The sequence below is a fragment of the Amblyomma maculatum genome, chromosome 1, assembly GCF_055883805.1.
Source record: "Amblyomma maculatum isolate TAMU_Amacu chromosome 1, ASM5588380v1, whole genome shotgun sequence".
Classification (NCBI taxonomy): domain Eukaryota; kingdom Metazoa; phylum Arthropoda; class Arachnida; order Ixodida; family Ixodidae; genus Amblyomma; species Amblyomma maculatum.
Window position 1 is genome coordinate 285,923,131 of NC_139344.1, and position 24,319 is coordinate 285,947,449.

At 45.5% G+C, this 24,319-nt stretch overlaps 1 protein-coding gene across 5 annotated transcripts in view; it reads left to right on the plus strand.

Annotated features, from left to right (window-relative positions):
- The window catches only part of Abp1 (Actin binding protein 1), a 53,606-nt gene that overhangs the window by 4,671 nt on the left and 24,616 nt on the right, over positions 1-24,319 (plus strand). For 3 of the 5 annotated variants that reach the window (XM_084591551.1, XM_084591546.1, XM_084591550.1), the window contains exons 5-10: positions 13,252-13,389; positions 13,452-13,529; positions 15,563-15,649; positions 16,541-16,663; positions 21,504-21,587; positions 22,988-23,119. In XM_084591551.1, coding sequence (XP_084447677.1) covers positions 13,252-13,389; positions 13,452-13,529; positions 15,563-15,649; positions 16,541-16,663; positions 21,504-21,587; positions 22,988-23,119 — 642 coding nt within the window. The remainder of the gene's footprint in view (positions 1-13,251; positions 13,390-13,451; positions 13,530-15,562; positions 15,650-16,540; positions 16,664-21,503; positions 21,588-22,987; positions 23,120-24,319) is intronic. The other 2 variants (XM_084591548.1, XM_084591549.1) reach the window with 2 other exon arrangements.

Consider the following 24,319-nt stretch of genomic DNA (forward strand, 5'->3'; position numbering starts at 1 on the left):
GGCTGTAGAGGGGCGATCTCATAGGTCACATCGGTGACTTGTCGCAGGACGCAGTAAGGACCCACGTAACGAGGTAGAAGTTTCTCGCACATCCCCACACGACGGGCCGGAAGCCAAAGAAGCACGAGGGAACCAGGAGGGTAGTGGACGTCTCGGTGATGTAGGTCATAATGACGCTTTTGTGAGCACTGAGACGCGCCAAGCCGGTCTCGAGCAATGTGGCGGGCGGCATCAGCGTGGGCGATGGCGTCCAAAGCGTAATTACAGGAAGAGTTGTCAAGAGGCAGCAAGGTGTCGAAGGGGAGTAAAGGGTTGCGGCCGAAAAGTAGATAAAAGGGAGAGTATCCGGCGGCATCATGGCGTGAGGAGTTATAGGCGAACGTGACGAAAGGTAAGGAGATGTCCCAGTCACTATGGTGATCAGACACATACATAGATAGCATGTCGGTCAGTGTGCGATTAAGGCGCTCAGTAAGACCGTTCGTTTGCGGATGGTAAGCTGTGGTGAATTGGTGACGAGGAGCGCATTAGCGGAGAAGGTCATGAACCACTTTAGAAAGGAAACAGCGGCCACGATCTGTGAGCAGTTGACGCGGAGCGCCATGAATCACGATTACGTCATGCAAAAGAAAGTCGGCAACGTCGGAGGCGCAGCTGGTGGTGATGGCCCTGGTTACAGCATATCGGGTAATATAATCAGTCACCACAGCAATCTATTTGTTTCCAGATGTCGACGTCGGAAAAGGCCCAAGAAGATCGAGGCCCACACGAGAAAACGGTTCAGTCGGCACTGAGATTGGTTGCAGGGGCCCACTAGGTTGAAGCGATGGTGTCTTACGGGGCTGACATAGCTCACAAGCGGCGACGTAGCGACGGACAGAGCGGTAGAGACCAGGCCAGAAAAATCGTCGTCGCACACAGTCGTACGTGCGTGATACAAGTGTCCTGCTGTAGGGGCGTCGTGAAGTTGGGCGAGGACAGTAGAGCGCAGATGAGCCGGAACAACCAGTAAAAGGTCCGCGCCATCTGGACTCATATTGCGTCTATATAATGTCTTGTTATGGAGCACAAACACATTTATGAAATGTGCAGAGGCGCGAAATGCGGCGCCGTATGGCAAGATCTGGAAGATTAAGCATTCTTTTTATTTCTGTAACACTGGCATGGCGGGAGTAATTAGACATTATGAACCTTGCAGAGCGATTTTGGATGGATTCAAGCAACACAATGAGAAAGTTAGTGTATGGGTCCCACACTGGAGCAGCGTACTCAATTTTTGAGCGGATGAGTGTTTTGTAGAGCAGTACTTTCACAGAGATAGGGGCTGGGAAAAGGTCCGACGGATGAAGCCGAGCATGCGGTTGGAATCGTTAGTAATATATTCAATGTGAGCCTTCAAGGACAGATCATCAGTTATTTGAACACCAAGATAATTATGCTGGTTAACTTGGGTCAGTGGGGTGTCATCGAGAAAGTATGAGCGCGGAATGTTGTGATTAGTCGTGCGCGTAATTCTCATTAATTTACATTTGTTAATATTTAGTTTCATAAGCCAGGTATTACACCAAGTTCCAATTATGTTCAGATCATTTTGAAGAGCGCATGCATCATCTTGGTTAGTAACTTCTCTGTATAAAACACAGTCATCAGCGAAAAGTCTTATTTTGGAAGTAACTGAGGAAGGAAGATCATTAATAGAGATAAGGAAAAGAAGAGGTCCTAGAACTGATCCCTGCGGAACGCCAGAGGTTACGGGGGAAATGGGGAGTCATGATCGTTAGCATTGACATACCGACTTCGATTACTTAAAAAACACTCAATCCACTTTAAAATACCATTATCAATATTTAATTTACTTAACTTATAAGGTAGTTGGTGTGACACGGTGTCAAAAGCCTTTGCAAAGCCAATATATATGCAATCAATGAGAGAAGAGGGGTTCAGTGCAAAAATCAAGTCATTAGTGAATGCAATTAATTGAGTTTCACATGAATGATGCTTACGAAAACCATGCTGTGAATCTGTAAAAAACGAATTAGTTTCCAGATAGTCAACAAGGTGTGAATAGATAATATGTTCAAGGAGCTTGCATGGGATAGACGTTAAGGAAATAGGCCTGTAGTTATTAGAATTATGAACGTCACCAGACTTGTGGACTGGAACCACCTTGGCGATTCTCCAGTCGTTAGGCAGTGGTGCGCTGCGGATGGACTGCGTAAAAATTTCAGACAACATCATGGATGAATACAAACACGTACTGTTCAAGAACTTATAGCTAATACCGTCGACCCCTGCAGCTGAAGCAAGCTTTCCTTTCTGAATAAGCCTGGCAACACCTTCATCATTGATAGTTATAGGCTCCATCTGAATCGATTCAGAAACCGCAATATCGGGTAAGGTGGAAAGCACGGAATTACTAAAGGATGAGAAAAATGTATTGTTCAAAGCAATGCAGCACTCGTGAGGGGGAACCGGGATTTTATTTATAGAGCGAAGTCGGGACCTCTTTTGTTTTGCGCATATTAACGACGTTCCAAAATTTTTGCGGGTTGGAAACGAGCAAATGAGGCAGTGTGTCGTGATAAAAAACATGCTTAGCGCTCTGCAGCGCCTGCTTGTACTGTGACGCGACAGCACGATAAAGGTGCCATTTGTCAGCAATTTTTGAATTTTTCAGCTGCCGGAAAATGTGCTTTTTCTTATTTAGGAGGCGCTTTAGCGATATGCTGAACCAGGGTGCTTGTTTGGAGCATGAAACGCGGCGAGTGGGAATATATTCATTTATGAAATCATTCACCTTCGTTTTAAATAAGTGCCAGTTTTTTTGAGTGGAACGACTCCAGAACTGCGGGAAGAAGGTGTCTGAAATGCGCTCGAGCTGTGCATTAATAGCTTGAAAGTCTGCCTTGTTGTAGTTCCTAAGTAGCTTGTATCTTTTTGGAGAGCGAGCCGAGCGTTGAAGGCATAGTTAGGTGGATTGCACTATGGTCACTTAAACCCAGAAGAAAGCTGATTGAAGATATAGTTTCAGGAGAGGTGGTTAGCACAAGATCAAGTATGTTGGCAGATGTCTGAGTAACACGGGTTGGTTCTTTATCGATTTGATCAAGGTTGAAAGTAGAACACAATTCAATGAATGCAGAACATTCTGAGAAAGGACATAAGAAATGATAAGAGGGGCTGTTCCATGAAATCGTGGGAAGGTTGAAATCGCCAAAAATATAAAGAGGAGACCTCGGAAACTTAGAAAGGACCGAATTAATGGCGTCATGTAGGTCATCGCAGAAGCAAGGCTGTGAGCTAGGTGGTCGATAGCATACGCAGAATAAAACGTCCTTGTGGTTCAAACGTAAGCAAATGCAGAGAAATTCCAGTGAAGAATTCACGGGAACGCTATAGGAAGCAATTTCATCTGATACGGCAATCAAAACACCACCACCAACGCGCTCGCAGCAATCAAATCTATAAATGTTGTAATTTTTTTCACAAGTGAACAGTTCCTGAGAATCAACTTTTTCAGACAGCCACGTTTCGGTCAGGACAATTCCATCGGCAAGACACGTGTCGGCTAGGGCTGACAATGAGTCTCGTTTATTTAAAATGCTGCGAATGTTAGTGAAAAGAATCGAGTAATCTGGATTCGGTAATGGCTGAACAGCTGCGTTTTCCTATGGCGAACCTGAGAAAGAAGTTGATGCAGGCGTGTCTGATGCAGGCAGGGATGATCCAGGCAGGGCTGTTGCTTCATTTTCAGAGGCACGTCCGCTAGGCGCTTCAACTTCGCATACGGCATCTGTGTCGGCAGAATATACGTAGCATTTTTTGTTTACGTACAGCCTGTTGTGACGCAGGTTGTATTTATGGCCACTTGCTTTACCATAGTCCATGAGCTTTTTTCGCGAAAGCCTAGTTGCTCTGCAAAAGTCCTCCTGTATGGACACGCCTGTATTCTTCAGTTTTGTTCTCTGAGCCCAAATGCCGTCTTTAACTTTGAACGACGCGAACTTCACGACGATCGGTCGGAATTTCTTTTCAACGAAAGCTCTAAGGCGATGTGCCCTTGCAATGCCTTCATCGGTTAGTTCCAGGGAAAATGAGCTCAGAAGGCGTCTCCGTATCTTCTGCTCAGATTCCGCCCATGTTTCATCTGCTGCATCATCGACGCCGTAAAATATAAGATTATCTCTTCTAGACTGATCTTCAGATTCTTCAAGGCGTGTCCGCAGAAGATAGCTTTCATCAAGAACAGCTTTAGTTACGAAGTGTTTCACGTCAGCCCCATCCAGAAGAGCTGTAGAATCGCTTTCCTTTGCTTCGAGAGCAGCCAGTCGATGTAATGCGTCTGACACTGTGTCTTCAAGCTGCTTTTGACTGGCCTCTAGCTGTTTTTGACTGGTCTCTAGCTGTTTCTGACTGGCCTTTACCTCGCTCAAAGATGCCATTACTTCCCGAAGGCGCAATTTCATAGATTTTTTCAGGTCATTAATTGCAACTAATATATCCTCGTTACTCAGGCCTTGCTTGTTGGGACCACGGTTCGACTCTACATCCCCTGACAACAAAAGCAACTTTACAACATGAATACAATCAGCAACGGTGCATCCCAAGGTGTGTGGGCATGGGACAAGCAGTAAACAGCGATTACTAGTACACTTAGAATATAATGAAAGTGGGCATCTGACTTGCGTAAGCAAGTAGATAGGCTTTAGCACCATCATCGCTGCTGTCCCACGCCCACTGACGAGCGGATGCATTGGTCGACTATTTATACACTGCACGTTAGTTGATGACGGTGGCGGTGTGTCTTGCTTGTCGTAGCACGGTGACAGCGCGCTTTTGTGGTCCAACGGCGCGAAGTTCAAAGTGGCAGGACAATAACCGGCTGAGAAGAGCCCGTGGAAACGGGCAGCATTTGGCAGCAAGAGTTGTCCTCCAGGCAAATCCAGGCAAAAAGCAGGGAAGTTGTAGTCGGTCACGAGCAACTGCGTAAGCAACTAGAAAGGCTTTAGCACCATCATCGCTGCTGTCCCACGCCCACTACATCACGGTTCGGACCGAGGCCGACTATTTCGCACAAACCACAATTAACTGAATTCCCGCACAACTGAAGCGTTGTTGCTAGATATCTCAGCTTTAAACTCAGAAGGCTGTTCAGGTTGTCACGAGAGATTTTAGAAGAACTCGCCGTTTTCACGGAGAATGACGACGGGGAGAGATGCCCTTAAGTGGACCATCGGTGTTTACAAGCATATTTAATCAGCAGCGTGTCGCCTGCTAGTGTCGTCAGCACGGGCACAACTTTTCTGCACCTTCTCCTCGGAGGGTGCCGCGGTTCTTTGCACCACAGCGGCACCACGGCTGCACCAAAATCAATCGAAGACGGTGATGCAGGGGGCGCTATGAATTGAGTGCTTTGGTGCAGCGCACTATGAACTGGTTCCGACAGTATAGATAACCATGGCTGAATCAAACGCAGTTAACATCAGAGACCTTGAGACTTGGACGAGATACGAGAGACGAAATCTGCAGCAAGCATTTCGATGTTGGTGTGGGAGTGCATTAATTGTGTAGGGTGAAGAAATTCGCCAGAGTTGTCTAGTGACTGGCAGGAGTTTGTTTGTGGGTACATTTCACTGTTAGAAGGCTACGTATAGAAAGCAAGGAACAAGAAATTTGACTGCACCCTTTGGAAACAAGGCCAACCATTTTGGTTTGGTTTGGTTTATGGGGTTTAACGTCCCAAAGCAACTCAGGCTATGAGAGACGCCGTAGTGGAGGACTCCAGAAATTTTGACCACCTGGGGTTCTTTAACGTGCACTGACATCGCACAGCACACGGGCACCTTGCTTTTCGCCTCCATTGAAAAGCGGCCGCCGAGGCCGGGATTCGGTCCCGCGTCCTTGGGAAAACATTTTGCCATGTGTTTTTATTTTAACACAGTAGCAGTAAAGGCAAGCTTCTCTACAAAATCTAGCTTTGGTGTTGTGGTTTCTACACTGGAACAAGCCACCAACCGCCGCAAGTTCGAGCTTCGTGCAAGCCGCGGCCCCAATAAGCTATCACCGCATGTACACTGAAACACCACAGCATGTACTCAACCACTGCAATGGCAGAGAGTGACTTGCTGCAATGAAACAAGCTTCCAAGTTCACAAAGGAAATGTTTATTTAATGCCGCCCTTCAGCGGTTCAGACGCACACACACACACACACACTCAGTCACCACTTCCCAGGTGTGTACGCTGCAAGCATGCAGTGGCATGCTGTCATCTTTCTTTGCGATGACCACAGGGCCCTTTAAGAGGGAGCAGGCAACAAAAGCAAGTTACACCTGTCTTGAATCACTGGACCCTGATCGAAAGACTCGAACTGCACTCTAAGGATCTAAGGCAGGATCCTGAGCGGGTGAGCTTAAGTACAATGGTCGGCACAGACAAAGGGGGCGGCAGACAAGAACAGTAGCGTGAGCACCTTACAATATCTCAAAGGTGTGTCTCTCTCAGCCTTGCTTGAATAGTTGCACGAGCGTGGAAATCAAAGCAGTTTCGTATTCGCGCTAAAAGGCGCCTATGGAAAAGGACCATTGGGACACCAGGGCGGTGCTGTAGCCAAATGGCAGAGACAGGTCGTCCAGACACCACTCCACCCCTTGAGACAGGAGTAAGGAAACGAGAACACCACGAGATGCAGGTGGCGGCTGCGCACAAACAATGGCGGGGTGCCACTGCATTGTGACTGAAAAGTCACAGGTATGTCTCTGGATAGTTGGCAGGTGACATGGCACTGATTGGTCAATGGGTTGTGTGACGTCACAAGACCACATAATTAACGTGCATTGCCAACTCAGGCTTCTTCTTTGAAATGGGAATTGAACCCAATGTGACCATTGAACACCAAGTCAAACACGTTACTCCTAAGCCGGGCAGGCACATTAGTACAGTGTGGTTAAAGTGGAGCTTTGTATATATGTTGGGTGGATTTTCACATAATGCAGAAGTTTACAGCTGTATGCTAATAGTATCTTCCAGATAATAGAGGCACAAATTAATGGATTAGCAATTCAGTGAGTAGCAAAGTGCATGTACGCAAAGGCAGCCACATATGGGAGCCATTAACATTGTCTCATCATACCCTTAAAGGGTAAGTGTCCCCTACCCACAGTTTCTTTTTTTTCTGTGCATGCTTGCCTGGTCAGCATATTCATATGGGTTAAACTTTAGGAGAGAAACAGCATTCTGACAGTCTCATTTCCTGTCAGTATGAGCAGCGCTTTAATAGCTGAAGCGGGGACCACTGATGCAGACCAAAAGGAGAATGAGATTGCATTGGAGGGAACTTGGTTGGTGCTTTCTGGTTATGAATAACAATCCGCCTTTTGCACGAGGATGTGGCGCCATCATGCGGGAGCGGGCGGGAAACACATTGAGCGGCAGTGTAGCAGACGACGCGAAAGCGCACCATACGAAATGGCCACGCCAACGCTGGTAGAAAGCGAAAGCTTCCCCCCTTTTTTGGCCTCGGAGCAGAAAGTAGTGACAGTGATTGCAGCATATCATGTTCACGCAGTATGGGGGAAGGTGGAGCGTTTTCACAATCCACTCATAACGCACGTACGCATATACTATCTTCGTATTGTAAGAGCGTGTAGCGCGGGCCCTGTTCGACGTGACAGAATGAGACGCTCTCAGCGTGCAGGTTTTCGGCAGACAGGAGAGCGTGGGGGCAGAGAGAGAGAGAGAGGGGGATCTCAAAGGGCAAAGCAGCCAGGGGTTTGTTGATGCTGCAGAGCTAGGTGCAATCGTCTCCTGTGACTTTGAGCGGCGCATATGCGCGGGGTGTCTTGAGTTACCGAGCACAATGCGGTCACCGCGGCGCCAGCATGGTGCAATGGGCGTCGCTTCTCCTCGCGTCATCTACAACCGTGCAGCTATAGGATTTCATCCACGAAGATCGGCAGAGAGTCACATATACACACCCCGTGAAAAGGGCATTGTCCCGGCCGGAATGCACACCTGCAGGAAACGCACTGCATTTTTCTGGCAATGGATGATTCAGAGCTGTAGCCGGTTTCTGGCCTCAGGAGTCAGAACGGATGTGGTCGCAGTGGTGAAAAGGTTCTCGGTGCGCAAAGAATGGTCATTCTGTTGTGAAAGGATCTCCAACGTTCATTTCTGCCTCCGCCGCGATTTCTGCGGAATCAACAACTTGGTGACACATGTGAATCTCCTACATATCGGATGCGCATCTCGGTCAGGAACCAACCCTGTTCTACGTCCAGAGCGATCCACTCTGCAAGTGAACGAGCATGAACCCTCCAGGAGACTCATTTATTGTGCCGGGCGGTTTCCTTGCCGTTGCAAACGGTTGGACGTAGACGACGATTATCAAGCTCGCTAACGAAGTGCATCTGATTGCGTACACTAAAGGAACAAAATCCGGATGCTTTGGCGAGCACGAAGGCGAGCCTTTAATTTAAAAAAAAATACTGCGCGTTGTGCAAGAGTGTCAAGTGTGTCATATGCTCCGAGCGGCAAAAACACAGATACTACAGGTATGTATGCATCTAAACGAAATATGCATGATGAAAAGTACCTACTGGAGTTTTCACCCAGGCTGTAGCGCACCAGGGATAGCTGCAATGAGGATTTTTTCGGTGCGTGATTGCTTTAGTTGCGCCGGGGCCTGAAGGCGATGTATTTTGTCCTTTCTTTTCTTTATGTGCGAAAGGGCTAGGTAGCTTAGATATCACAGGCGGCTCTGTGCGCTAGGCCGTAATGTTTAGCATGTTTTATCGTGACTGCCTAACAAGAAAAAAAATACGGCGTTTTAATGCACTGCCGTTCGCGAGCCTCATGACCAGCTCAACCACTCGGCTCGCGAACGGCGGTGCATCACAACAAACGCCCAATTTTTCTTTTCTTTTTAGTCAGGCGGCAGTCGCGATAAAACGTGCTAAATATTACGGTCTAGCGCACACAGCCACCTGTGATATCTGCGCTACCCGGCCCCGTCGCACATAAAGAAAACAAACGACAAAATACATCGCCATCAGACGCGCCGAACAAATGCTCATTGCGGCTATCACTGGTGGGTTACAGGCTTGGTGCAAACTCCGGTAGATACTTTTCATTATGCACATTTCCTTTAGATGCATACATACCTGTAACGAAGTGTTTTTCGCACAGTCGAGAGTATGCAGTAGGTAGCTAAGGTCGGCCATTCACATCATGACGCTTGGTGGCCCTAATTGTAGCTTCACGTCGTTGTTGGCCGCGGCTCGGCGAAGGAAACCTGAAAAACCGCGTCTTGCATCTTGGCGCGCTTAGAGAGTGGCAACCGTACGCGCCAGATGTGGTTGGCATCGCTTTGCCAAGCCTGTGACGGCCACCGTGCCGCCCGGTGCCGCCAGCCCCTGTGCACTGGCGGCGCCGAGAAACGCCGTCGACGCCGCTCAATGTGTTTCCATCGGTCGCCGCTACGACTTCGCGCATGCGCAGAAAACTCGCGCACAAGGCGGATTACCATAATGCTATCCCCCCAGGAACAGTACTCATTAACGAGGCTTAAACCATGGTCCATGTTCCAACTTGCTTGACTGGGCGAGTTGGCCAGTCATCATAAAAGTGCTGCACGCAAAAACACAAGGACGAGAAGGGACACAGCAAGCTCAGACTGTGCTGTTGTGTCCCTTCTGATCCTTTGTGCGCAGTACCGTTTTATTTATGTCAACTTGCTTCCCTTTAGAAAGTACCTGATTTGCTGAAATGCCACATTTGTTTCTTACTTTCAGCTAATCAGATGTCATTTTCTAAAGGGACAAAAGTTTTGGTACAATCATTGAAGGATAAATGAGGTAGGAAATAAAAGCCATAATTACCTCGATGGCTAAGACTGGAAAGCTTATTGGAGCACAAAATTGCACTTGGTGGGCTTTTAGAAAGCAATGACATCGGAGGGAAGAGCAGCAATTTTGGCACATGGTGCTCAGCTTTGTCATTGCTCTTAAGCATATGTGTGAGGGAACCCGGCAGACTTGCCAGTCATGACTGGTTTAGGGTGCCTTGTGGTGGCTTGGCATTGTTTCAAAGAGAGTAAGGGTCTTAGTCTCATTGCTCTTCTTCTCCACACAACGCTCTGTGGATAATGCAGTGACACGCATAAAATTTGTCTACCCTGCCTTCTAAAAATGGAGAAATTGAGAAGGATTATTAAAGGAAAATAGAAAAATTGAAGAAAATGCTGAAAATGGCTCTTAAAGTGTGATGCCCTGGTATTTCACTTTGTATTTTTTGGTGAATGGTTTTTTAGACTATTTAAGTGCACGCCAAGTAGCCTTGTCAAACATAAGGCTAAATATATGATCATAGCCTCCTTTATACTCTGTGCCTGTCAACGCGCCGCGCGAACAATAGAGCGGCGCCGTCGCGTAAAGTTGCGCGGCGCTGCCGCTCCGGCGCCACTGACGTAGGGGTCAAGGCACACGGGTCGCACGGGTACGAACGTCGGCCCGGGGCGGGAGCGCTGTTATTCGCTAGCCTGATAACCGTTCCTAAGCATGAATCGTGCATACTCAGCATATTTACTTGGAAGGCCGACAACCACTAAGCATAACAAGTGATCATGATACTTGTTAGGCAATAACACCAACGCTATATGACATTTTATGTCAAACAGTTTCAAGAAATTGCGCATGGCTCGAAAACTGCATGACTACTCGGCTAGCGACAATGGTAATAGAAAAATTACAATGCTAGTCTACGCTGCAATAAAACAAAATTTAAGAAAAAAGGCACCAGCATTTATTTACACATTTCACAACAGCAATTGTGCTACAAGAGTACCATGTAGAAGTGGTGTGATGAATAGTTGCCACAAGTAGGAAAAAATGTTCACGGTGACTGCTGTCACTGATAGCACTTCAGAAGCCAGCTTGATTTACAGATGATTGGAGCAACTGCATCGCGGTGTGCATTTGAGACCTGTAAGGAGAACAATTTTGGTATCAGCTGTTACTTTCAATGATTCAGCGCGTCATACAAATATTTTTTTTTTTTTATTAAACTTAAAAAACAAGGAAAGACAAATATACGCGTTGCATCTTTCCGTTTCGATCACTCCAAAATAATTGTCATAATAGGCAAAGCTTGTGTTTTTATTTTGTCACAGAATTGCGCAGTTAGCGAAACAAAAAATACTGCGCTGGAGCACATGCAACATACCACACAGACGAGCTAACCAGGGAAGAAGTTAGCATCGCAGTCCAGAAAATACATGTGCACATTTAATATTATTATTACCTTACTGACGCGTAATAAACACACTTCTGGTGTTGTAATTATTTTTCACAGGTCTTAATGCGGTTGAGTACGGGTTTTGCAGTTTCCGATGCTAGAGAGGGACAGCGATTTAGTTGACAAGGAAAACTAATATAGGCTTTGCACGATTTGGTTTAACTCACTTTAAAGTAGTCATCCTCACAATAGGTAAATCTTGTGTTTCTATTTTATCACAAAATTTCGTAATTAGCGTATACTGCAAAAAAAAAACCAAAAAACTTCACAGGAGCACATCTAACTCACTACACTGACGAGCCAGGCAGGGAAGCAATTAGCATTGCAGTCGAGAAAGCACAGGTGCACATCTAACATTACTCTTTCAGTATTGATGCTTAATAAACACAGTGTTTGGTGCTGTCACTATTTTTTACAAGCCTCAAAGCATCTGAACACTTCGCAGCGATCGCCGGAAGGACAAAGCAAAGTTGGCACTTACCACTTGGTGCAATGCTGTATTCCTGCAGCACCCGAAGGCAGAGAAAAGTAGAAGCATGATCTTGCACACTGCAAAACAGTCCATGAAACAGCTAGAAAGCAGCAGCGCGTGGATGTCCGGACCGCTTTGTAACACGACGCACCCGGCACTCGCCTGGCGAGGGTCACCCTACGTTGCTGTCGCCATCTCTCGGCAGCCAGCGGCGTAACTTGCCAACAGAGGAGGAGCAGCGGCGACGACCGCGGAGTGCTGAGTTGCCAGGCACAGAGTGTATAAAGGAGGCTATGATATGACTTGACAGTTTCCTTGTCAAACTGGCAGCCAGATGCGTTGACTTGGAAGTACTTCATGACACAGCTGTGTAACATGAAACTTGAACCTGGTGGCAACAAAATTTCTCTGAAATACATTATTGGTGATGAAATAGCTTTTCATTCAAAGGGAAAAAGGACTATTGAGTCACGAAGCAAGGGGGCAGTCGGCACTGTTGAGCCTTTCTCTGCCGTGTTCAACCCACGGTAGAAGCATCAGTTGCTAAGTGCATGATTTCATGTCCCAGAAAGGCACTACTGCTAAATGTGGATGCAATTTGAAAAATTACCATGTTGCACCACATGAAGAAACTGTCATGCCAAATGGGCACACATGCAACTATTCACTGACCTGTGTAGCGCTGAACTTGACGAGAGTGTACACAGCCCAGTGTTGTGCTTTTGCATATTCATCGTAAGAGATACGAGCAGGGATTCACATTCTTGTGGCATTTTTTTATTCAGCCGAGACAAGGATGATAAAATATTTCTCATGCTGTTGCACTTTGGGACCAAACTAAAACAGCTGCATAATAAATGAGCATATATTTACTATTGTACATGTTAGTATAACGCTTATATTATTGAGTAGATGGGAGGGACAATGTTAGGCTTCAGGTGCCTTTTGAGTGCCATACCAGTCACTCAACACAGCTCTGCCACTTGTGTAACCCTTGTGTTGGCCGTGCAGCATGATTCCACAGTCATCTCCTCAGTCTCTTGTGACAGTCTTGGGCACAGCAGCACCTGGTCATTTTGTTTCGCTATGCTTTCTTCTTCTAGGGGTGGGCACTGCGTAGTGCCACAAAATGTTCTTAACATCAACCTTTGCAACAGGCAGATTGTTTGCAGTGCAGTGGGTTTTGCCACCCTTTTGCTTCTTGCCCAGCATGCCTCGTTCACACTGCACTGCCGTCTTAGAGAACACGTGTGTTTGTTGGTTTTATTTTACCACTTCGTGTGGACATGGCAATTTTTGTATGCTGAACATAACTATACCCACAGAAGCCATTCTGAATGTTTGCAAGGGCAGTTGTGAAAATATTGACAGTGTTCCATCATTGGCACTGATGAGAACTGCTCCAGAAGGCAGATGCACATGAGACCATGGTCCTCTTTTGTGGCGATTGCTTTGTGTTTGGCTCTCACTTTGCAATGTCTTTAACAGGGTGCCCATATTACGGTCACCGCAAGAAATGAGGATGATGTGGAGCCCTCGCTTATCTTGGAAAAGTTGTCCAAGTGCACCGTGTCCTCCTTCAGCCTCAGGGAGCGCTCGGATCCCACAGAGAGTGCCAGGCCAATTGTGAGTTCCCTTACTTGTGGTTAATTGCCATGTGTCACAGTCATCTTGTTGCTCCTGCCTAGGGAAGTGTCTACAAGCGGATACAGCCGGCTAGGGAGATCTCCTCGACTGAGAGGGAAAAGTTTTGGATGAAAGAACAGGTGCAGTATCTTTCTCTCTTGATCCTGTGTCTGAGGCATCAAGGAGCATGGTGTGTTTTCAAGTCTCCTGTTAGTGGGACACAGCCCAAGGGATCTGCTTCTGAATCCTACAGTTTGCCTTGTTTGCATCCTCAGTGACTATAATTTCTCGAAAGCACAAGGGCCCCTCAATTTTCCCTAGCTTTGGACTGCCGGATGAGCTGAGAAGCCCCGCAAAACAGCCTTGATGCAAACCCTTTGGGCTATACCTTGTGGATTACGACCTTTCCTTCTCTATAGAGGATGCATGTATGGGAGTTCATGCGGGCTACTGCAGAAGCCGGGAAGTAATAAATGTACGGGCAGTGTGTTTACACAAGAAATACTAAGGGATGCAGGCTTCACCCCCTCCCCCCTTTCCGCATTGGCCCCATGTGTTATGTACTGGCCAAGTACGCTTGCTCTGTACTGCTCACCCTTTGTTTCCAAGAATAATGGTCCTTGGCTTAAAATCCCTACTTTACGAGCAGTAGGTTTGTGTGTGTACTCAATGGAAGTAACTTGTTCCACATGTGGATAAACCCCAATTGCACATTCTGGAAGGGATAGCTGCCGTTGGGGGGTCGCTACAGGACGAAAGCTACGGCCATTTAACGCCAGCTTTTTTGTCCATTCCACGTCGCCACTGCTGGTGTCGGGCATGGTAACATTTCTGGGCCTCTTTTGTGCCCCTGAGCACGTGCAGAAAATGTCACACTCACTCGTGAGTTGCAGTGCTTTGTTTAATTGACATGTTCTGTCATCTACATCCGTTGTATTTTGCAATCCCCTGTGGGCATGTGTGCGTGCCTTGTGTGGAACTTCGGTTCAGTTTCGGTCAAAACAGATTTTTTTTTTTTCATTGCTCCGATTGCTGCTTGGGCAAATCTGGGTTTCTGTGATTGTGGGGGCCCACCTTCTGGCTGCCAATTGGTTCTCATCAAACCACTGAGGATAAAGGCGCACAATCGTTTGGTGCATCACTGCAGTGTTCTTACTAACTATGTTCAAAGTGCCTAAACATATTGTGGCATGGCATCTACAATTGGGACTTTTTAAACTTCATCTTGCACTGTTCACTAAGTCAGTGATGCCGGCTACATTTCCAATCCCTACTGGGCACAGCCATAAAGCCATTTCATGCCTAGAAAAATTAAAAAAAAAAACAAGATGAGTGTTGCAATGTTCTACAGTACACCTAGTAAGTGCTGTAACTTTTTCCTCTTCTTGCACAGTCAACTGTTTTGCTGAAGGACGTTGTAGCTGAACATTCGTTGCGGAAGAAGCTTCAGATGATTTTTAAAAAAAGGTGAATTGGTGATAAATGTGTTTTTCTAGGAATATGGCTACAAATGTCATAAGCATGAAATGTGTGGCATGTGTATATTTTTAATGGCCTTAAGCCACTGATGTTATATTTGTGGAATAGGTTCCAAGTATCCACACAAGCTTTTCGATATTTTTTCCAGTAGCATAAAATGCTGTGTGTCTGAAAGGGTTAAAGGTAAGTACAAAATTAACGGAAGTTATTTTATTGCATTGACATTAAAATGCCTATTATTATAAAAAGGTTCCAGCGTTGGCCTGCAGCTTCCAATTACTCTCCATGCTTTGAATGGAAGGTGTACTGAGTGTCCATCCACACGACAAACTCCACTTACCATCCAAACACCCCCAGAAGCCTCCTGATACCCATTGTGAAAGCAAACTGTCCTGGAGGAGTCGGCCAGCTGCTACTACATCACCGCGTGAATTGCGTTGATTGCCTGTCAGTTTTTTACATTATTTCAATTGAGAACAAAGTACTTTTCTATCAGAGGGCATCCCCTCTTCAAAGTGTGGCCAAGCTCTCCACAAGTTGCATGTGAAAGTAATGTTTGGGCCATGTGTCACTTCAATGAGAAAAAGTGTCTTAGATAAGTTGCGATTCTTTTGCCCAAGGTTGTTAATTTTGTTTCTGTGTTTCATGGTGCACTGGCCGCATAATGCAATTTTGGTATTCCTCTGCTTGCCAGGAAGAAGAGAAGAAGCGTATTGAGGAGGAAAAGCTCAAGGCCGAGGCTGCCAGGAGTTACTTAGCCGAGCAAGTCAAAGAACGGGAGGCAAGTGTGTTTTTAACTGTTCATGCATCCCCCACGTAGCCAGCCATTCTTGGCAGCAATTAAAGCTTATGCATGCAAGCTTCAACACATTCAGTGACAGCACCTGATTTTGATGCATGCTTAAAATTTAGCACTGTACAGTGGTCCCAACCTTGCGCCAAACTGCTCCAGACTCATTGCTTTTGAATTGGGGTCCACCGTGCGCCAGCTATTTGGGGAGACGTAACCTTGGTTGTCGCCATTTCAAAATGGTAATGCTTGCCGTAGCCCTTTTTTAAAAAATGAACATAACTGTGCCACGGCAATGCTTCCATAGTGTAGAGAAGTTTTGACACGCATTTTGAATCGCTCCTTTTTCTCGTCTAGCAAGGTGAGCAACGCACACTTAGGATTGACGCCTGCCGATGGTCTCGGACTTGCATGTCTGATTAGTGAGCCATGAGTCAACTAACCCGTGCTTTAGCACTGCACCACCACTGCTGCTTGACCTCCGTGATGCATGAATCAATTTGCTAGAAAATATGGTATTGTACGCCTGTGCAAAAAAAATGCTTTTTGCTCGTTTCCTTTTTTTTTTTCTCTCCCGTTTTTTGGGAAAAAAAAAAGAGGTAACTTTGAGCTAATGCTATATTCAGCTTTCCCATACATTTACTCGAGACACGTCTTTTGCCTTAGCACCAGACTGCTGTGGACCCTGCTTACAAGCACACCAGCAATGTTTTTGCCATGACCATGACCAGTTGCCAGCCCTAGTGGGCTCTTTGAAATAAACCTGAGCATTTGATATCCTCTAGATTGTAAGATTCCTGATAGCATGAGAAAGGCAGTCTGGCTACTTTTGGCGAATATGTGTTCTCATGGTGTATGTTCGGATGACTTGTGTTGGCACAGTTGAAGGAGGCGCAGGCAAGGGAGGAATGGTTCAAGGAACGGTCCCTTTCTATTGACAAGATGCGAGAGGTGGAGAAGAATGCTCAGAATTCTGCACACAATAAAGTGAACAAAAAGCTCTGGGTAAGTACTTGTGTCTTTTGGCCATCCAGTGGTGATAGGGAAGGGTTCCTTATGTTGACGATTTTCCTGGAAGTGCTGAATACGGACGAGTTTAGTTGTGGGGGATAGAAATCGCGACTTTGTTCAGGACGGAGACGAAAAGTGGACAGGACGAATGGTAACTACAACTGTGGTATGTTGGAAAAACACCCATAGCAACAAAAGGGGTTCCGCTTGTTACAAAAAAAAAAAAAAGGGGGGGGGGGGGGAACAAGCCAAAGTGACCTCTTGTCAAAGCTGGGCAAGATAACCAAGGATAAAGTGCAGAAAGTCACGATAATACACGCTTCAGTGGTTGATCAAATTTATCCAAAAGAGCCACAGATGGCTCACTTACACGCGCCCAAGTTTGCGAATATGTGCCTCTTTCAAAATCTCCCTTTTCCCTCTCCGATAATGGCGGCCTTATTCAGCAACCATCACATTCTCGACAGTGTTTTGCAAGATTAGCACCATTGTCAGGTTTCAGAGACCAGTAGTGTTGTCGCAGCCTATCATTATATATGTGCCCAACGTAAGCCTCATCGGAAACTGGTATGCCACATTTGTAGCATAGTGTACATATTGGGGCTTGGTCATACAGACTTTGACCCGCACGCTTACAGAGTTGGGATAGCTTTCAAGGGATTGAAAAGAAAAGTCGAATGCCCTGCTTACTAGCCATCGTCTTCAAGTTATGGGCCATCTTGTGCACATAAGGCACGACTTCAAGCGGGGCTTTGTTCATAGAGACTACCAGCTCCTCCACCATCTGCCTCAGCTTCCAACAACGATTCTGCCGCTGCCAGGAGAATGGGTAGTGGGAGCCCTGACAGCTGCAATTTATACGCTTGGCACTGAGAACTCCGAACTGCCTTGGGCTGACAAGACTTCGAAAGGACTCACCTCATACATGCCATGGTTATGACTCCCATAATTAATTATGAGTGGCAGGAAGAAAATGGTAAGATAGACTTCTTGGACACAGCATATATATGCCCAGCAGGCATGGTCATCTTCTCATCGCCGTCCTGTTTGAAGTCTCGGTTCATATCCCCCACAACAATGTCGGACCAACTGGCCCAAAGCTTTCCTTTGTTTAATGGTCAAGCCTACTTCTAGTGGCCCCACGTATATCTCCTTGCAGCACTTTTGAATTCAATTTGTTTATTAAAAATATCTCGCAGTTTTTCAGGAAGTCAGTGAGGATGACTACATTTGAAACCTCTTCTGGACAGAATGGCAGGGCTTTTTTATGTTCAAAAATAAGAATTGTTAGCCAAAAAATATAAATCAACTTTGACAGGTCATATGGCACGACTCGGAAGTCTTGTCTGGTAGTGGCACTTCTCTCACGTGGTCGAATGTTGTTAAAGAACACAGCAGCGGATATTTTTTGCAAGAACGGCACAAGGAGTACAAATAACTGGACATTTTTTAGTGAATAACACTTTTCTAGGAGGTGTCACATCAGTGTAAAAACAAAAGCTGGCTGTGGTTCAGCTGAGAATATTGGCCTCGAGATTGAGCAGAGTTGCCACCTAACAGCATAGCGGGGAAACCTACCCAGTGTGGATGCGTGTTTGCTTCGCGTGCCAGCCCACAGTGATTTATGTGCGCGTGCGGCATGTACAAGAGTGCTTTTTATTTGTTTCGCGGTTCCTGCGCGCTTTTGCTTACCTACCTGCCTCTTGCAAAAGAAATATGAACAGGCTATTACTTACGCTCCGTTAAAAATATATACTGTCCATATCGAGTATGTCTCACTGGAAAGGACATCATCAGTTGCGGTCTTCGGCGCTTGAGATTTTTTTGACAAGCTGTTGTTAGGCACCGTGTCAAAGCAAAACAGGTTGCTGCTGTCAATACAACTTAATGCAAACGCTCAAAAATCGTATGTTCCCGCTTCTGTTTGGAATACCACAAATACTGACAGATGCGACCGCAGACTGCTGCATAGCAAATTTCAGTTTGAGCAAGCCACTCTGTACCTTCTGTATCCGCATAGAGTTGTCTGAGTACTTCTTTTTTTTTTTTTCTGTTAAACCTCCGTCGCGGTGTCTCAGTGGTAGGGCACTCGACAGCTGATTTCGAGAAAGGGGGGTTCGGTCACGGCCGTTTCAAAACGTGCTCCTCAGCTGTGGGATTTGACTGCACGTTAAACAATCCCACGTGGTCAACGACACCGAGGTCCGCCCTCTACATCATCCGTCATATAGCCGATGTCGCATGGGGCATTAAACCCATAGGTTCATTTCATTTCATTTCTTCTTTTTTCTGTCCCCTTTCTCTCTCTCCTTTTTTTTTTAAATTTGTTTATTTATTATTATTATTATTTTTTTTTAGGATTCTGCGCATCCGTAATAGTAGTAATGAGCACATTTCGCTTTGGAGAAATGCTCGAACGTTTGAGAAGCAAATTTTTGCAGCACCTGTTACACTAAATATTACATAATGCATAGATCAATTACACTGGTAGCCCATTAGAATCATTAGAACCCCTTTTTGTCTGTGCTGGCTTTCGATCAAACTGGTTGTTTCTGACAAGGGGAGTAAAATAGCTTCGTACGGGCTTAACCATTGGTGTTTAGTTCGGGAATAAATACATATTTATAGTCACATAATAAGATGAACTCCATTTCTTTCAGGATTGTTTTATATCCGTCCCCTGTTTTGGTAGCAAAGGACAGAACTGCCCCAAGTCACTGCTCAACAATAATTACAATGATAAAGAAATCTTTAGCCTTCAAAATTCGTTGCCAGAACATGACAGCGACCAAACACAGTTTTTACGATGCCTTCGCAGCTACTGATTCGTAGCTTACACTTTAACATTACTGAAAATTAATCACTGATAGTCCTAAATTTTGTCAAGTGTGTAAATGTTCTTTCACATGGTAAAATTCATTGTCACGGGAAAAAAAAAATAATTACCTACTAATTTACCGTTTATAAACATCGCACACATCAGAAATTCCTTATACTTCCCTCGGTTTCAGGGAATCATTTAGAGTCATTTCGCAGTGCAACACCAGATTATCCGCCGCAAAAAGCAGCCGCCTTGTTGTGAGCTCGGCAAACTGAATCCACTCACCGCTCTACACGTGAGCAGTCAGCTTTCATGTGCGGCGAGGTTTCCTGTTCAGTGTCGGCATATTCTCATTTTTGGGGAATGCTTGTGCCTAGTTGTCTAACCAGAGTTGATGTCCACTCAGTATACAGCAACCCGCCGAGCAGCACGCAGTCAGTGCTGCATTTAACCTGCTTAATCTTCGAGTCAAGTACGATATAATGATCCAGGCTGCCTCGATTCATTCTTATGTACTGCATTTCAGCATGAACCTTGTATCTCCGTGGGCTTGACACTAAATTTGCCTGTCTCACTCGTATAAGACACGCGCACGCTGTTGAAAAGGCGATAAGATATTTCATGTTCAGGCCTAAGTATCAAGCCTGTGAGTGCCGTACAACGCAAAAACCGTGCAAAGCGATGCTAGTAAATCTAAAAGATGGGTGGTTGCGTGCCTTGTTTTCCTAAGATTCGTGCATCTTTTTTTTGGTTTTGTTTTTTTGCTGCTACATTGGTGAAATCCACGAATTTTTTTCTGCAATATTGGAGCACACTAAACAAACAGTAAATCTCTAATGCATTGCATAAGGCACGTTTTCATCGCCAACAAACCTGCCGTAAACTCAGAAGCAGACATACACCGTGTGTGTTTCTGCGAGCGCAGCCGACTGCCGATCCCCACTATTGAGGCGACGGTGGCGCCACCTCTAGGTCGATCTCGCGGCGAATTGTGATGCTAGGCATCCACACTTGCAGTAGAAATAGAGGGAAGAAAATTATGTTTCACCTAAGCATGATAACAATTTTTAAATATAGTCTTTTGACCACAAGAGCGACTGCTTCGAAATAAAATTTTCAGTTGTTAGTCAGCGCCCGTGTGTGCGTCTCCTTTCTCGTGTGTCTCGTTAAACTGTGCTGCTCATATACTGAGTCTTTTGATGTTAAAAGGGCACTTTCTTCTCAGCATTTGTGTGTAGCAGAATACAGGTTACATGTGTTAATTAGCATGCTCATTAATCTCTATTAGTAAACTTACTTAGCAATTCAGTAGCCCTCATGGTTTATACTGAGGGATGTAGTATATCAGCTTTTAGATGCACAGAAGTGAAGCTTTGATCAGTGCAAGAAACTTGGGGCCTGCACAGAGGTAAAGCTGAAACTGCGCATTCAAGTCGCGCCACAGAGCAGTGGCTGGGTTCAGGCAGCAAGCGAGCGATGCACGCTCGCAGGCATGGCTGCATGCATTTCCAGAAAATGCTCAAGCCCACTGCCAAAGGATCACATGGTGCCTGAGCTGATGCCTGTGGTCCACTCTCATAGGCTTGCTTTTGCCCCTTTGCAGGCCACAAGTTCCTTGCGGTGACCAAAATCTGATTTCCAAAAATCTAAAGACGGAGGTGGGCATTACTAACAGTGAGATGCGATCCTCTGTATAAATCAGGCTCCCTAGTCTAGCAGTTACAAAACTAGCTGCTAAATAGTAGTTAACATCTCTCAGTTGTATGGGCAATACCAGGCCAAAGAAGCTGGTGTTTTTTCTATTTTTGAAAATTACTGAGAGTCTTGCATATTGATGATCAGTAGCATGGAGATAGATGGGGGGAGGGTGCAGCTGTAGTTTTTGCAGGATAAGTTTGGCATTCTTCTGTTTATCCTATGCCTTCTAGAGAAGAGCTACATGGGCCAGGCTGTTACTGGGGCATCGGTTTTAGAAAAACTATGCTGCTCACTTGAGCGCATTTCTTGTTGGAGCAGGAGCAGCAGCTTCAGGAAGACATGCACGATGAAGAAGAGCGCAGGTGCAGGTCACAGAGCATGAGGAGTCAGCGCAGCCAGGTAAGGTTCTTCACAGGGGAAACGTTGCAAGGGTCTTATTTAAAGATTGTGCCTAGAGTGCTTCAAGATTAGTGTATGAACTCTTTAGAGGATCTTGTCCAACTGTACTCCAGTACTTATAGAATGCATAAATGTGGGTGAAATTAGTTGCCCTTTATTGTCATCAAAAAAGTGGAGTTTGAATTGGGTCTTCATATTGTTGCGCTTTGTTACGGCGGACAAACGACGGCCTACAGCAGATAAAAATATGGTGGCAGGCTAGCCCCCACTGCAAGGGGCAGTGGCCTACCTGTCCCAACCCCGTCGGGCCAGGAGCACCCACCCTGCGCCCCCCTGCGCATAAGGAGGAAAAATCTAGTGCTCGTGTTTGGCGACTCAATGGAAATGTGCTAGTAGGTATCATTGTCAGTTCCTTAGGTTCATGTTGACTCACACAAAGACATTTTAGCCATTCATATGTTGTTTTTTTTATTTTTTCTTGCATTATTTTGATAATTCAGATACTAGTTCTTCTTGTGGTCTGCTTACATACATCATTTAAACTATGTGTAGTGTTGTGACATTGGATCTCACTCAGACATTACGTCAAAGACCACTTGACATAAATATAAAGCCCTATGAAGCTACGCGAGCCTGCACGACCCTGTGAGTAGCGTGGGGGACTTGGGATCCGAAGGTCGCGGTGGGTTTGATTGCCATCTCACCCTCTCGTCTCAAGGCATGTAACAGAATGCCTTTCTGTGCAACTCCTGCCATGTCATGTGGTCTCGGGATGTCACACAACCCACTGGCCTATCAGTGTCCGGCCATGTAGGATTTCATATTCTCTTCCTGCATGGCCTAAGGGAGCGTTACATTGCTCATGTGTAATGCAATACATTCTCCATGGCAGGTCCCCTCTAGTGCTCGTGCATAAATAAGTGATGCCTTCGTTAGTTGGTTCATGGAAAGTTTTGCTGTGGAGCAAGAGAAGTCTGCCTGGGCCAAAGTTTCTGATAAATATCAGTTGAGGGAATTTCTGCACAAGTGTGTTTGAGCTGCAGACTTCTTCATGATCTATTTGTCCAGGTTGGGAGCATACACCAAGCCTATGAACAGGATTCAGGCTTGTTTGTGTAATAGTCTCGAGTCATGTCTTGCAGAAAGTATTTTTAAAAATTGGGAACGAGGAGGACTGTCATGTTTTTCTAATGTCCTCTACATGCTCAGTGTCACCATATGGAAGGCGACTAGTCGGGCTGTGCGAGGCTCAGTGGCAGCAGGCTCAGAGTGCATGCTCCATGTGTGTATAAACTTGCTTGGTATTCAGTGTTTGCTGAATCTGTTGGTGTGTAGCTTTTATGTACACCATAGGGAAGGGGAAGAGTGCCATAATGGAGCAATAAATATTGTGGCTGCAGGAAGCACAAGCACTCATTGCACAGAGGACCATTGATGCCAAGGCTATGTTTGAACCCAGCACGTACACTGGTACCTATGCCTCGGCAGCTACTCACAATCTCTCAAAGCAAACCAATCATAGGACCTCTCAGGTGAGTACATAACATGGAAAGTCAAAAGAGCATGAATATAAGATTAAGGACATGCAAAAGGCAGTACAATGCTCCTTTTCTTGCTTATGAAAATATGGCTTGCAGTTTCCTTTTTTTTGTGTGCATGTTAACTCTTTCAAGAAAAATGTATACTAAAATGCAGCCGTCCAAAAGATAGCCTTTCAGATACAAGATTTTTTGTTTACCTTACATGACGTGAAGAAAAGAACACATGCTGTGAACTTGCCAAAGAACTTTTAAAAGTAAAAAAAAGGCATGAATATCAAGATGAAACAGTGAAATAAATTTAATTCAGAATATAATTATGTGTCTCTTTTGTTAGTTTAAAAATTTAACACTCCTACCTGCGTTTTTTTTTTTTTTTTTTTAGTGCTGCTTGGAAGCAGTGGTCACTGTTCAGTTCCCATGCGAATTGTTGCGATTCTGGTGTACTTACACTAACAAGTCAGTGAGTGAAGCCAAATTGCCAAGGAACTAATATATTATCTGCTGCTGAAGTCCATTTTGAAGGTGTGCCGTTATCGTAACATTACGAAATTTCTCGTAACATTACTAAAAAACATTTTTTTTCAGCTTTGTCTTTCTCCGCACATGGCACAGCTTACAGTTTTTGTGTTTTTAAACTTTTTGTGGTTTATGGCTGGCACTTTTTGCAAAGGGTGATGGAGCGTGATCCAATTTGCCAATAACATTGAAAGTTTTGCTCTAGGAGTGGTTCTAGGTGTTCAAACCGTACTCGATCTGTCTGAAAGAATTTTGCACTTGTTGAAGTTCTGGAGGAGCCATCTAACGTGCCCAAGTTTTCCTTGTTACTGAAATTCTAGCAAATGGAAATAAAAGATGCGAATACAGAGTCAGCACGTATAATTGCTTAAAGGGCCACTGTCCTGAGTATGACGTTTTAAGCAAAGGAGCTCAATGCTTCTATCGTGTAGCAGAGATAGTCTGTACAAAATGCTACAGTGACGCGCGCCGCAAAGCAGCGAAAAAAGAAATCAAAGCTCTCTCATACTCTCCTTCGGGAAGCCAGCTCCCCCCGTTCCTTGCGCTGGCCCGTTGAGACGCAGCTATGACATATTTGTCGAAAATGACGTCCATTGGTCCGTCTCGCTGTCTGAGGGTGAAGGATGGGTGTCTATCGCTCGCTGCGCGCTTTTCCCTCGCCACGGCCGGACTAAA